The sequence below is a fragment of the Eublepharis macularius genome, chromosome 7 (assembly GCF_028583425.1).
Source record: "Eublepharis macularius isolate TG4126 chromosome 7, MPM_Emac_v1.0, whole genome shotgun sequence".
In the NCBI taxonomy this organism is placed as follows: domain Eukaryota; kingdom Metazoa; phylum Chordata; class Lepidosauria; order Squamata; family Eublepharidae; genus Eublepharis; species Eublepharis macularius.
The window spans coordinates 37,712,711-37,727,691 of NC_072796.1; the positions used below are offsets into that span (position 1 = coordinate 37,712,711).

Here is a 14,981-nt window from a genome sequence, read left to right on the forward strand (position 1 = left end):
TCCTAATTAATTAGATTTTAGGCTGGTTAATTAGATTGTAGGGGGTTTGTTTTCAAATACAACTGAACATGCATAGCATTTTGGATAAGCAAGTGTTCTTTATGTACCGAAATCAGCCTCCATTGATTTATAATCATCATGACTCTAAACTTCTGCAATGGTCCAGTTGTAATGAAGGGTGCTTGTTCTTTTCTTTCTTTCCTTCTTTGCCTTCCCTCTTGACTTACGTCTAAATTTAGGTTATAGATCTTTTAGTAGGGCTATTTAATTACATTTTTTTTGGTGAAGCATTTAGTACATTTTAAGCACTGTGCATTTTTCAAATAAACAAATGATTTTGGTAGTGTGGAAAGCTACTTATCTGGTTTGTTTCACGTTGAGGGTGGCAATGTTCTTCTATGCTCTTGCTATAGGGTAGCAGAAATAAAATGTACATTTTGGTGAGTTTCCATGATTAAAATTTTATGTAGCATAAATAAGAAACTTGGGGAAGAGTTTTAACTTCTTTGGCCCGTTTAATGAGCAAATCCATGCTCCTGTTTCCTTAACCTTGGATAAGGGATCTGGAGGCTGCAGGTTCATTGATTTCCACTACCCACCACTTCCTTAGACATGGATTCTGTCTCTGCTTCTGTAGGCATTTAACCATGATTAAGGCTTATGCTGATATCAGCTTTGGCAACTGTTACAGCTCACTGCAACCTTAAAAATGTTGTTCCTGGGGAACAGCATGGAGGCAAAGTGGGGCTGTACAGTTGTCCGAAATTGCCCCCCTTCCTGCAAGCGGGAATGCCATTCCCTCAGAGAAACTGAATTTTTTGATGCTTATTAACCATAGGTAAGGCTTATGGGAGAAGGCTGGGATGGAACTGCTTGCAGAAAGGGGATAAATTCAGTGCCCTTTGCTGAATCCTTGACCACAATTATGAGATTGGGAATATAACAATGTGGGCTGGTTCCAGTTTGGTGTAGTGGTTAAAAGCGGCAGGACTCTGGTCTGGAGAACTGGGTTTGATTCCCCACTCCTCCACTTGAAGCCAGCTGGGTGACCTTGGGTCAGTCACAGCTCTTCCAGAGCTCTCTCAGCCTTACCCACCTTGTTGTGGGGATAATAATAGCATACTTGTAAACTTCTCTGAATGGGCATTAAGTTGCCCTGAAGGGTGGTGTATAAATTGAATGTTATTCCCCGTAGAGTTTTCAAGGCAAAAGACATTCAGAGGTGCTTTGCCATTGCCTGCCTCTACATAATAGCCCTAGTCTTCCTTGGTGGTATCCCATCCAAGTACTAACCAGGGCCAACCCTGCTTAGCTTCCAATATCTGATGTGGTCGGGCTAGTGTCAGCTATTCAGATTAGGGCATTATTATTTTTTATAATACTATGGAAAGGTTTCTTATCAAACAGCATTTGTGATTTTTTAAAAAAATACAACATATGAGAATACATTGCAAACAGTTGCTTATAGTTTATAGATTAAACTGCCTTCTATGTAACATTCTTCAAAATTTCCAAATTGGTTGTAGGATATTTCATGCTTTCTGCAAATATCCTGTATAGAAAATAGCTCATCAGTTTTCAGATGGTAGTAGTAACTGCAAGATTACCATTATATTCTGAACATAACACAAAATCTCAGCCATGATGCTTTGGGTTAATCTAGGAACATGGGAAACACAGTAGTACTGCTGCTTCCTGCATTGCCAGGTAGCATAAGAAATCAAAGATTACATAGGAGGAGCCTGTTCTGGCACACCGCCCCACATGCTCATTTGCACTTTCCTAAGGATTGCTGCTTACATGGAAGGAGGGCAGCATGCTCCTTCTTTCTCATGGCGTGAGGCTCCTGAATAATTTGGGAAGGAACGGCAGTGCTGCAGGTTCCTGTGCCACTGCAGTAAGATGCATGTTAGACCTTACTAGTTTTAAAACTGTGCATAAAACATTAAGGCTGTTGGTTGTTGGGAACCGGGGATGGGAGTGTTTTATTTCCCCCCTTTTTAGTGATGAACTTACTGGCTAGGCTGATGGGGTTTCAAAGGAAACAATATGTTTTGGTGGAACATGCTTATATCAGAAAGACTTTCACAAATGCTGTCATTCTGGCTCAAACCTGCATATGCTTCGTGTTCAAAGCAATCTAGCATAATTTTCTGCTGTTGCACTGCAGTAGTGTGTCCCCGGTGCGCAATGATCATCTTTTGCCAAATTGCCAGCTTAGCTATCGCCACTATTGTACTGCTTGTTTTCCTTTTCTCTAGGCAAGTTAGCTGACATAGAACTGACAGCACACATTGGTGCTTAATGTTCAGCAGTTTGATTTCAGCTTCAGGAACCAGGATGTCTCTGGGTTGCCCCAAATAATTTTATGTATTTATTTTTTTTAAAAATGTAATGATCTTATTGACCATACTTATCGTGCATTATGTAAACACACTTGCCCTCTGGAATAGATCACTAACCCCGGTGTTTTGGTTTCTCACTGATGTGTGGTGGTGAGTTGGGTTATGTTTTTTTGAAATTAAGGTCTTCCAACGAAAACCTCTAATCTTCTCACTTGGCAGTGGCGTAGCCCTTGAGAAACTCTAGGGCAAGTTTTCAAAGTCTGCCAAACAGGAAAAACTGAAACATAAGAAACAAGATAAAATAAACTGATAATTTGCTATCTAAACACTGTCTCTTGAGAATCACTTTACTCATGGTATTTTATGTGTGTATACGGGAGATGTGCACTTAGTGTTATATATACATGTTTATTATTTTTTTTGAGGGAGCAGGAGACAAACTGCTAGTCATATTTGGTAGGGCGACTGTATCAAACAAATGTGCCCAGGACTATTTGATTGATTGCTAAGGATGTATTGCCATTGTTATGGTCTCTGACCGCAAATTAATTAATTAATTAATTAATTCATGTGCCCATGAAAGATTTGGTGATGGAGAGTGTCCTCAAGTCATAGCTGACTTATGGCGACACTCCCCTCCCCCGGTGGGGTTTTTCTGGCAGGAGACTAACAGAGGTGGAAAGATTTACAGAATACATCTCTTCCAGGATGAGAGGTAGATGACTTGAAGACTGTTTCAAACGTAAGGGAGAACAATTGTAGGAAAAGGGGGATTAAAATGAGAGCTGGTGGATTAGTTTGAAGTAACAGAGGAAATGCGGCAGAATCCTGCAATCAGGGTCATAGAATTTAATTTAGAAAGCAAGAGTAAACCAACAGATTTATGAGTGATTTGATACTTCTCTCAAAAAGTATAACCTTAGCTTTTTGTATTCAATATATTTGTTTGTTCCTTCTACAATTCCTTCTACAATTATTCGTTTCCATTAAGTCTTCTTTTGTCAGAGAAAAACTTTCTCTTATGGAGAATATTGTGTCTGTGAAAAAAAGAAGTAGTGGAAAGCAGTAATTACAGACAACCTGTTGATTTTCTCAGTTCTCTGAGAATTTTGACACTGGTATTTTATCCTCCCAGTTAGTGGGAGATTTGTTTGTTTGAGATCTCCTTGGCAGGTGGATAAAAATGAAATGTTTTTTTTTTAAAAAAAAAATTAAAATACCTAAATGCTTCCTTTCCTTTTTTCCTTAATAGGATGATAGTGATGGGATTCCATGGTCGGAGGAGAGGGTGGTACGAAAAGTCCTTTACTTATCTCTAAAGGAATTCAAGAATTCGCAGAAGAGGCAGCATGGTGAAGGCATTAATGGGAGCCTCAAAAGTGTAAATGGTAAGTCTCTTTTCAACAGAAGACTGGCTTTGCTCTGAAGCAGAGAAGGCAGTACTGGGGATTCAGGATGGAAGGTTCTTTGCCTTTTTCAGGATGCTCGCCTTTTTGTCTCTTCTATTGCCCAGCAGAGTAATCTGAGTTCCCTCCCCCCTCTTTCTAAATACCTGCTCTGTATATTTCGCATTTTTGACCACTCCTTTGAATAAGTAGAAGTTTTTCTTCCTGAACTCAACGGATGCTGATTCCGCACACGTTGGATAATGCACTTTCAATGAACTTTATCAGTCGTTTGAGGTGGATTTTTTGTTCCGCACACAAAAAAATCCATTCCAAATGATCTATAAAGAGGATTGGAAGTGCATTGTCCAACGTGTGCAGAATCACTCTGAGAATCAGTGTGTTCTGAGCAAGAGGGGACTAATTCCTTCACATTCATTTCAGGGAAAGATTTCCATGTACCACAGAACATGAGGATGTTATTTCACACATGTATCCAGCTGAAAATCCAGTAGGAACTTTAATGGCAAAATTTATTGCATATACAAAAATATTTGTACCTTGTTTTGCTGCATGATCACTCCAGTAAGTTTTCACTTCTGAAATGGCTGTCGGTTTTCACATATAGTGTATATTGGTTTTAGCCGTTTTGTCCTTCTGCAGTGGTCTGATCCTCATATAGAATACTTGGTGGTGGGCTTAAGTGTTCAAGAACATTTCCTTCAGCAGAAAAATGGGAAATGTCCCTGTATTGACCCTGACTCTGAACCAGCTTATCCCAGCTCTTCTTTGATAACCACAGTGGTTACTTTGGATGCATCTAGAGCACTTGTGCATTTATTTGAAGACATTACATTTGCTAACACATCAGTATAGCACCTGGCTGTTTTTTTAGATTATTTGTATATGTATGTGGCATTAGTTTTTGATAAGGATCGTCAAATTTCATTGCTTGCTTTCATTGAGACACTCTGTGCTTATTCAAACAGAAACAAATGTGTGGGCTATGCAGCTACAGAATATCTGTAGCACTGTTTCACACACAATCAATTTACATCATCACAGATCTGATAAGGAAACTCCCTCTGACTTTTCAGTCTTGTAATAACATGAAACTCCAAATCAGAAAGTAACTGTGTTTTTGCAGCTGGAGAAATACACAGAACGGTATTTCTGTGTATTTCAGCCGGTGCACGGCTGAACTTCTGACAGAATTTCTTGCTCCTTTGTAGTCCCTCTCCTCTCCTCTCCTCTCCTCTCCTCTCCTCTCCTCTCCTCTCCTCTCCTCTCCTCTCCTCTCCTCTCCTCTCCTCTCCTCTCCTCTCCTCTCCTCTTAATAGAGGAAAAAGCCTTGAAGGTATAATACACAGGAACTGTTATTATAACACACAGGAACTGTGTGTGAGGAAGCAAAGGGGAACCTATCTATTTATCCTACTATATAAAAGCTGAGCCATATTGGCGATGACTCACTTTTTATCCTCGCACAGGTGCACTGAGGGGCCTTCAGGTGCATCTACACCAGGATAAAAGTGAGTCATCAGCACAGCACAGCAACTTGGTGGGCCTGCTGCGGAGCCTTGGGAGGTCTGCACCAGGCCTTCATGCTGCCTGCGGCAGGCCTCTAAGAAGCCATGGAAGCAGCGGGAAAGCCGTGGGGGGGGGGAGGCAGGGGGCTCCCCGCTGCTAGAGCCCACTGTATTTCTTCTCACAACGGGCTCTGTTTCTAGTTTATCATAGCATTTTTCTGTCATGGAATTCAAGATGACTGTAAGAGACACTGACTAGACTCAGCCCCAGTTGGCTTCAGCACAGTTACTATGCCACATGCCTTCAGAGCAAACTCTGGGCCATATTACAATGTTGTTTTAAAAACAGTGCCATGGTGGGCAAGAATTTCTGAGTAAGGTGCAGTAGATGTGAATGTTAATGTTCATAGGAGTGTGGTCAGAGGCTATGGTGAAGCGTCCCAACTGCTCCATTAGCTAGTGATACAGAATGTTCTAGCCCCTGCTGAGCAATTCAGCAAATTCTGTTTTCCTGGTCAAACTTATGTATGCATTCAGGAGGGCTAGAAACTTACCCAGTGGAAATGCTTAGATTTCTATTCTAGCACTAGAATATTGTGAAGGCATGTCTGTAAATTTGCTGGGATCATCACAGATCTCTGAGCAGAACTGGTTCATGCTTTCATCATATATTTTTAAAATGTAAACAAATATATTTAATGCTGAAAATACGTTGCTTTTTTCTCCCCTTCAAATGTAGTCTATTTTAGTACCTTTCATCTCTTAAGTGTGTAAGTAGATTCTTAATTATCTATAGCTTTCAAATCTGCTGCTGGGGGAATTTAGTAATGACTTAGCTTTGTTGGAGACAAGATTAATTGTATTAAGATTGTGTGCCATTTCAGCTATTTCACTTTAATATTTGTCTCTGTGTCATCATTTCAGACACATTGCTAACAAAGGCAATAGAATAAAACATAGTTCTCAGATAGGGTTGCCACCTATGGGTTGGGACATTCCTGGAGATTTGAGGGGGGGAGACTTGGAAGGGTAGAATTTGGGGAAGGTTGGGAGCTCAGTCTACCCTCTGAAATTGCCATTTTCTCTAGGCAAACTGATCTCTAGTCTGGAAATCAGTTGTTATTATGGGAGACCGCTGAGCCCCTCCTAGAGGTTGGCAACCGTCTTCTCAGCTAATAATGTCCAGAAGTGCCCAATGTGATCGCTTGGACAAAAAGCAGAAACAATTTTTTAACTTTTGTTTTACTTCATTTATACCCAACCTTTCCCCGAGTTAAAACTAGGATTGCCAGGTCCCCTTAACCTACATGCTACCCCTGGGCACAATGATGTCACGTAAGGAAATGACATAATTGCATTCAGTGGTAGTGCGCCTGCTTTGTGCATGCTTGGGAGGTTTTTTTGCCTCCTGGGCCTATTCCCCAGGCCTTTCCTTCCTGCCAGGCAGTGGGGGGCAGAGGCTGGGAGCAAGGGATCCTCCTGGAGGATCTGGCAGCCCTAGTGGGAACCCAAAGTGGCTTACATCATTCTCCTGTCCTCCATTTTATCCTCATAGCAACCAAAGAGGTTGGTTAGGCTGGTGTGACTGGCCCAAGGCCACCCAGTGAGCTTCCTTGGAAGAGTTGGGATTCCCAGATCCTACTTTGAGATGCTAACTACTACACCATGCTGGCTCTCTGGTGACTCTGGCACACCACTGTAAAAACATTATTATTAGAGTAGCCAACACTACCACAGCTAGGAGACTGGGAGGGTGGAGTTGGGGGAGCGTGCAATGACACTTCTGGGTGCCACCCTAGGAGTTTCCTCATATCTCTATAGTAAAGGCTATAGATACATGAGGAAATTCTAAAGCCGGACCCCCCCCCCACTTTTTTGAACCTGTGGGCACCTTTGGAATTCTATGTGCAGCCACACAATGCAGATCCTTGTACTGTGGTGGCAACTGCTGCCAAATGCCAAAGCAGCATTTTCAAAAATCCATGCAGTCAATTAAATCTCCAGTGGCCAGTCTTGTTGGAAAAAAAGCTCTACCCACTTCTTTTAAACACTTGAGCAGCAGAAAAGGTACTGGCGAGCACGTGATTTGAGTCCGGTGAAACCTTAGAAACCAAGAAGATTTTCAGTGTGCAAGCTTTCGAAAGTCAGAGCACCCTTCTTCAGACACGCACACCATGCTGGGGATCTCTGCCCTTGAGCCTTACTATGGAGGCCAATTTTTGTTATTTTTCCTGAGTGTAGGGGATTAGAGCAGAGGTTGAGTATTTACTCGCCATGGATGGGCAAATAACAAGTTTAATTTGCATGCATCTTCGGGCAGGGCAAAACAGTAAAAAACTAGGCTAAACTTTTGCATTTATTTAGATTATTTTGCATAGGCAGTGTAGTCTATATGGAAGCGTATGTTCATTCAGTACCCATTTGCTTACTGCTGTCATCTTTTTTTAGGGCTGTCGTTCTCCCAGTAGGGGCGGGCGATCTCCCACTCCCAGCCTCCCCCTCACTCACCTGACCAGTGGGGGAAAAGGTGCAGGAATGGGCCTTTCGGGACATGCTCCTAGCATGGCATGACGACGTCACTCCCAGGAGCGACATTATTGTGCAGGCCCTGGGAGTACTCCCAGGCTTCACCCCAGACTGATATGGCTTGTTTGGGGGCCCAAATTGGCTCAAAGCGAAGCCCAGGAACCCTTCCAGGACCTGTGCGATGATGTCACTCTTGGAAGTGATGTCATTGTGCCTCACCAAGAAAAAAAAAGGTAAATGCTGGTTTCCCCCCTCCCCCCCACTGCTGGGAGAGTAAGAGGCCTGGCAGTCCTATCTTTCTTGCTGCAGTGTGTTATCGATAGTTATTATGATATTTATTTATTTGCCGTCAAGGACCATAATTGTAATAATGCATCTTTAACAAACCGTGTAGCAGTATGTAACAATATAAAAAGGAAAAGGGCGTGATAGTGTGGTATCAAAAGATGCTTTCCTCCTTGTTTGTTTTAATTGTTTTTACATATGTACTGTTTCTAAAGTTGATTTTTTAAATGCCTTTTTAACTGTTCACCACCTTGGGGGCCCTAATTGTGTGGAAAGACAGGATACAAATGTTTTAAATAAACAAAATTAAAATAAAATGATGGGGTTTAGTTAACAGATGAATTAATTTAGCTACATATTTGCTTTACTAGGTGTTTGCTATGTTGGCTCTAGATAACCACAGGGTATAGAATGACCACTATTCTGTTGCTATAGTGTGCCTTTGTTCATTTTTTGTTTTTCTTCCACCATGTGGGAACATTAAAATCAGAAGGAGATATTTCTTTATGCTGTCAGGAAACCTTTTGTAGCATTCAGTGGGAGCCTTTCTGACTCTGGGAAACAGGATAACACTTTAGCAAGCCCAAGGGAACCTGTACTGTAGTTTGAATGTTACTATCTGCTATTTCAGCTAAGATTTTAATAAACCCAAGATTTTGGATTGTAGTAATCAGTTTTTCAGAGGTCTGTTTGTTAGAAAAAGAGATGAGTTCTCATGGGAAATAGCTTTCTTTTTAATGTTGCTTTATACATGACATATGGCAGTAAAATTGAAGTGTACAGTGTAAGTATCCTTGGATTATATTCATGAGGCTATATTTTGTATCTTTTCTCAGATCATAAAAAAGACCTCTGATTTTTTTTTAAAAAAACCCTGTTCTTAAAACACGCTAATGTCAGTTTGGTTAGACAATAGATGCACATATATTTTTAATTGTGGATGTTGATTAAATTGTGCTCCTCCATGTTCTTATGCTCTGAGCGTACATCTTAGGAAGGGCTTGGTTGAAACACATAAGTCTGCAGCTTGAGCATATCATAGTTTTATCACTCAAAACCTTTGTGTGAGCTTCCAGGCAGGCAACTCATGGTTTAGAATTGCTTGTCTGCTTCTTTTAACACTCCCCAGGGTAGACTGTCCATTTCACTTATCCTGGAAAGTTCCTTTCGGGCCACTGTCCTAGAGGGCCTTTGGCAAGCAGAGTCAAGCTCCACATTGCAATCCTAAACAGAGAGAGGATTGACTTGAGTGGTCTTGGAAGAGTATAACTCTGTTTAGGACTGCACCGTCAGTAATTTTTCCAATGCTGGAGGAGCCCCTCAGTTGAGCACAAGGAGACAGCAAATGAGCTGGCAGCCATTGTGCGCCAGGTCTGAGCGCAACGGCTCATGGAGTGCTGGCTTATTCTGACAATCAGGCTAGCTTTCTCCTGAGCCACTTTAATGTTCCCGTTTCTTCTGGAGAACTGATCTCGGTAGTCTGGAGATGCGTTGTGATTCTGGCAGATCCCTGGGCCCCACTTGGAGGTTGACAAACCTATTTTGTACCACTCTTCTGTTGATAAATCAGGATATAACCATTATGCTTCATTTGGCAAGTCTTTAACCTTGGGAGAGCTAATTTACTCCTGTGACTTGAACCTTCTGAGTCTGTAGGAGTCAATGGACTTAGAAAGGTCTAAATCTGTTTATGACTGCAGTCTACTTCTTGGTGTCACTGTTTGCGATTTGGTCTTTTAGGCCATAGTGCAGTGTGTCACGGTGTGGCAGGGCCATAAACGGCAATATTCTGCTCCCCTTGTTGGTAGCTAGTGCTAGAAAAAACAATCCGAAGATTGAAATTTTTAAAAAAATTCTCTACTAAGCTGCTCTTAATTGGATGGTTGGCCAAGTTCTCCTTACCTCCCAGGTGGCTCTTTTCTTCCCCTCCTAGAGAGGGCCTAGTACTTAATTTCCTCTCAGAAAGAGCAGCAATAGTAAAACGGTGTAATGTGACTCGTAGTCCCATTGAATCTCCCATGCAGAAAATGAAGCAGAAAGTAGATTGCATCGTGGAGTGTTATGACTGGATAGTCACCACTCTAATAACCAAAGGAGCTTGGAGGCATGCGAAGGGGGTTCTTAAAAGTCAGTTAGTTATGTGCAGACATTCCATGGTGCTGTGGTGAAGTCCACAATACAATCTGTGGTGTTTTGAAAACTTCTAGTTGACTATTACCCATATTTTTAGAGCCAGTGTATGTTCAGAGAATCTTTGTTCCTAAAAGGATATTAAAATATATTTATTCATAGAGTGTTTAATTTATTTTTAAGATGAGTTAGAGTGATATAAAAATACTCTCATTTAGCAATGAGAACCCTCTTTTCAAACATTCAGTCTCAAGTTTAGGATATAAACCCGTGGGATAACAAAGTTTTAGAAAGTGTGCTCACTTTTTATTAAATGAGCCTAAACCCAGGATATTTCAGATTTGTTGAATAGTAATAGAAGTCTCATTTACTTTAGGGTTCAGTTATTATACGCTGGAAACACAGGAATAAGAAAGAGGGATTTAGAACACAAGTGTTACGACAAAGTGCATTGGAAGCTTGGAACAGGTTTTTGGGTTTGCTATATTTAGTATTAGATTGAGATGGGCAATATATTGCAGATCGTGTGCAAAGCTCAAAGCCTTTTCTGTGGCCTGCCACATTAGAGAACACACACAAAAAAAGCAAGACTGTAGGTCCAGGAAAAATAGTTTTCAGTGGAGCATTTCATGTAATAGAAGGAAGCTTACTGAAACAAAGACAGCAGTGAGACAGAATGATAAGGACAAAAATGAGCTGGTCCATGAACTATTTTGACACACACGCACACGCACACACACACCATACCTTTGGCCTGGGCACTGAAGTACCAAGAAGTGGGGGGAGGGAGGGAGGGAGGGAGGGAGAGAGAGAGAGAGAGAGAGAGAGAGAGTGATGTCAAATCGACTTCCAACCTATGGTGACCCGGAAAGACTCTAAAACATCCTATCGACAGACTTGCTCAGATCCTGCAAACTGGAGGAGGTAGCTTCTTTTATTGAGTCAAGCCATCTTGTTTTAGGTCTTCCTCTTTTCCTACTGACTTCCACTTTTCCTAGCATTATTGACTTTTCCAGAGAATCTTGGCTTCTTATGATGTAACCAAAGTACAATAGTCTCAGTTTTGTCATTTTAGCTTCTAGGAAGAATTCAGGCTTGATTTGATCTAGTACCCACTTAAAAATCATATTGTGGTTGTATTCCAGCCTTCTTTGAAGGAGCTCAGAGCAGCATACATGTGCAAATGTGAAACATTCTTTTCATGCAATTTCCCCCCCTTCCTCGTAAAAAGTTGTTGGCTTCATATGAAGGATCTAGTGAAATACTAAAAGAATAAGGCCTAGTGGATCACCTCTCCACCTTTCGATACCTTTATTTTCAAACCAGTTAATGAAAATAGTCTTGATTAGCATTAACCATGCTTAGCACACGTACATACATATGTCCATCCATCCCTAGCAAATAGAGGGGATTCATGTAGGAGGGGTAAAGATTTCCCCTCTGGAGAGACTGAAGTTTCCGAACCACAGTCCTGCTTTGTGAGTTGTCACTATGAGGGATGTAGAAAGAAAACCAGAGTGTTTTGGAAACAGCACCACTGATGGATTAATGCAGCTGGAGCAATAATATTTCCTGTTACTCTGTGTTTACTACCTTTGTATGCAAGAGACCAACAGGAAATGGTGCTGAACAAACTGGGAATTTTATATCCAGACATCACAGCAAACCACAGTTAGTTCAAGACACTGTTAAAAACCCTGGTACAAAAACTCGTGGATTATAATTTGTTTGGTGGTGGAGGGTGCCCTTAAGTCATAGCTGATTTATGGCAACCCTTAGTGGGGATTTCATGGCAAGAGACTAACAGAGGTGGGTTGCCATTGCCTGCCTCTGCAATCCTAGTCTTCTTTGGAGGTCTCCCATCCAATTACTAACCAAGGCTGACCCTGCTTAGCTTCTGAGAGCTGACGAGATCAGGCTCACCTGGGCTATCCAGGTCAGGGCATAATTCATTTTTAGCACTCACCAAAGAATTATAGATTAATAAAATCACTTACAATCTCTGGTTTATCATGACATCTGAATGCAACCCATCCTTCCTGCCTTAAAATATCTGTCTTATGTTATGCATTGTGTTCTTCGATTCTGTCAGAAACAGTTTCCATTATAGGTTAATGACCTATGATCACGTTACCTTGAGAAAAGTTGCCAATGTGATGAGTAATTAAATTAAAACAATAATTCTATATTACATACACTTATGTCAAATAAAACTTCACTATGCCTTTTGTAAAGGAAATGCCTTGTTTGTATAGATACACACAACAGGAAACTGAGGGAAAAGATATGCTAGAAGGGGTTTCTTGCATATTAGGGGAACTCCTAAAGTGTACAGAAAAATATCATTGTGTTTTAAAAACAAAACCCAAGTTCACTCAACAACAGGGACTCAGAGCCGAACTACAAGTGACGCCTGACACAGGTTGGACACTTGTCAGCTTCCCTCAAGTTTTGATGGGAAATGTAGGCAGCTTGGCAGAATGTTGGACAAGTGACAGTTGAAAAGTTGATTGGACAGCAGTCGGAGAGCCAAGGTGCAAGACCAGGACGCCTACATTTCCCATCAAAACTTGAGGGAAGCTGACAAGTGTCCAACCTGTGTCCGGCGTCACTTGTAGATTGGCTGTCAGTGTGCCACTGCCTTAGTACTGCCAGTGAACATTAGCACCGCCAGACAATGTAGGGAAGAGGGGACACAGACAGCTGAAGGGCAGTAAGCAGCCTGCCATTCGCTCATCAATTGGGGCAGGTAATTGGTTATAACTCCCAGAGTCCCACCCCGCACCCCCCAGTGCTGTAAACTGAGAGAGGTTTGATCTTTAGCGGTTTAAAGGATGTGAAGAGGAGAATTGTATCAGTTTAGCTTTGCTGAACCTTAGCCAATATGGTACTGCTTGTATTCTTTTGTCTATGGGATCCACAGAACTTCCAGGCAATAAGAGTCTTTGCCAAACAGCAGGGCACGTTCCATGCTCTTGGGGCACAGCTACTGCCTGTTTCGCCTTATTCCTAGTCCCTCCCTGTAGAACTGAACCTAGATTAGGGCTGTCAACTCTGTTGGGAAATTCCTGGCGATTTGGGGGGTGGAGCCTGGGGAGGGACCTCAACTCATATAATGCCATAGAGCCCACTCTCCAAAGCAGCCATTTTCTCCAGGGAAACTGATTTCTGCTATCTAGAGAGCTGCTGAAATTCCAAGAGATATCCAGGCCCTATTTGGAGGTTTGCAACCCAAACCTAGATACACTGATGTGCATAGCAGTGCAGATATTTATTTATTTTATTCAACTTATACCCCGCCCTTCCTGCAAGCAGGCTCAGGTCGGCTTCCAATAAATATACTGTTAAAATACAATAAAAACCTTATTAACACATTAAAGATAGTGTAACAATACTATATTTTTTTCAGTGGAGTGTGCATTCCAAAGCATGTGGAAATGCACTTTCCACTGTATTGTATATGATTTGTACACCTCACTTCCAAGTGAACCTTAGTTCCAAGAAACTAAAATTAAAAAGTGGCTGAATAGTTAGATATTAGGTGGCTTTGTGTGTCTTAAATCCTTGGAAGGTGGGGTGAGGAGGGGGTAAATCTTCTTAACTAGAACTATTTCTCCTGAGTCGTACTTTCCAATTGCTGCCCCCCACCCCTGCTTGCAAGGCTAATCTCCTTGCCATTGGTTCAGCAATAAAAGATTAACTATAGGAAAATGGTACGAGTAAAATTAAACAGTTGACTGCCACTGGTACAACTAGAGATGAAAGTTGCTTTTCAACTGAAAAATTGTTTCCTTTGAGAGCTATATCATCAAGTGGCAGCACATGTGTTTTTGTAAGTCAAAATTATTCCTGTGAAATATTCTAACTCAGTGCTTAAAAGGCCTCCAATGCCTTCTCTCACAACCACACTTCCAGAGACCCAGACATCTTCTGAAATCAGTTGTTTAAATTGCCACAAGCATTTTAGGGCACGTGTCGCTGTTGATTCGACCTGTCCCTCAGTTCCTGTGACAAGTTTCTTAAAGATTAACTTGCTCCCAAGCATAAGATATCTTTCTTTGTTTCCTCTCCTGGTCAAATCTCTGAATACTTTATCAAATACAGGGCTTTTTTTCAGGGGGAACGCAGGGGAACGGAGTTCCGGAACCTCTTGAAAATGGTCACATGGCTTGGCAGCGCGGAAGGCAATCTCAACTCCCCTCTGCCTGGAGATCAGGGGGCGGGGCCACCAGCCATGTGACCATTTTCTCCGAGGGCAACCCACTGAGTTCCACCACCTCTTTTTCCAGAAAAAAAGCCCTGATCAAATGTATACTGCAGGGCAGAAGCCAGTATAGGAGGAAGGTGGAGGCTTCAAAGTGTAAATTTTTGTTTGGGGTGGTCTTTTAGTTGCAAGTGTCCAGTTGGTAAATCACTGATGTGCACTGAAAAGATCGCCAAGGTCCAAACTGCTTGTTGCATATGCTGTGCAACTGCCTTGGGGAAACTGAATTTGGAAGCACAAAAGGGGCCTGATATGATGCCCGTGCACAAGCATTGAGTGTTTGCATTGCAGCCCACAAACTCCAGGCAAATAACTTCCCCAGGGTTGGTTTGGATTGGGAAAACATTTTGAGGGAGGGAGGGCAGTAGCCCCTCCCTCTGTACTGTGATTTTCATCCAAATCATGCCCTTGTGGAACTTCCAAGCTGAGTTCCCATAGCAAACTTGTAGCTGGTGCCCTTCTGTGTCCCCCATGGTGATGAAATGTGGAATCTGGCCCTGAGCATCTATTCCTAGAA

At 41.9% G+C, this 14,981-nt stretch overlaps 1 protein-coding gene across 1 annotated transcript in view; it reads left to right on the forward strand.

Moving 5' to 3' along the window:
* JARID2 (jumonji and AT-rich interaction domain containing 2) overlaps nucleotides 1-14,981 on the forward strand; it is a 247,100-nt gene that overhangs the window by 118,097 nt on the left and 114,022 nt on the right. Inside the window, exon 2 of the mRNA XM_054985817.1 lies at nucleotides 3,598-3,733. Coding sequence (XP_054841792.1) covers nucleotides 3,598-3,733 — 136 coding nt within the window. The remainder of the gene's footprint in view (nucleotides 1-3,597; nucleotides 3,734-14,981) is intronic.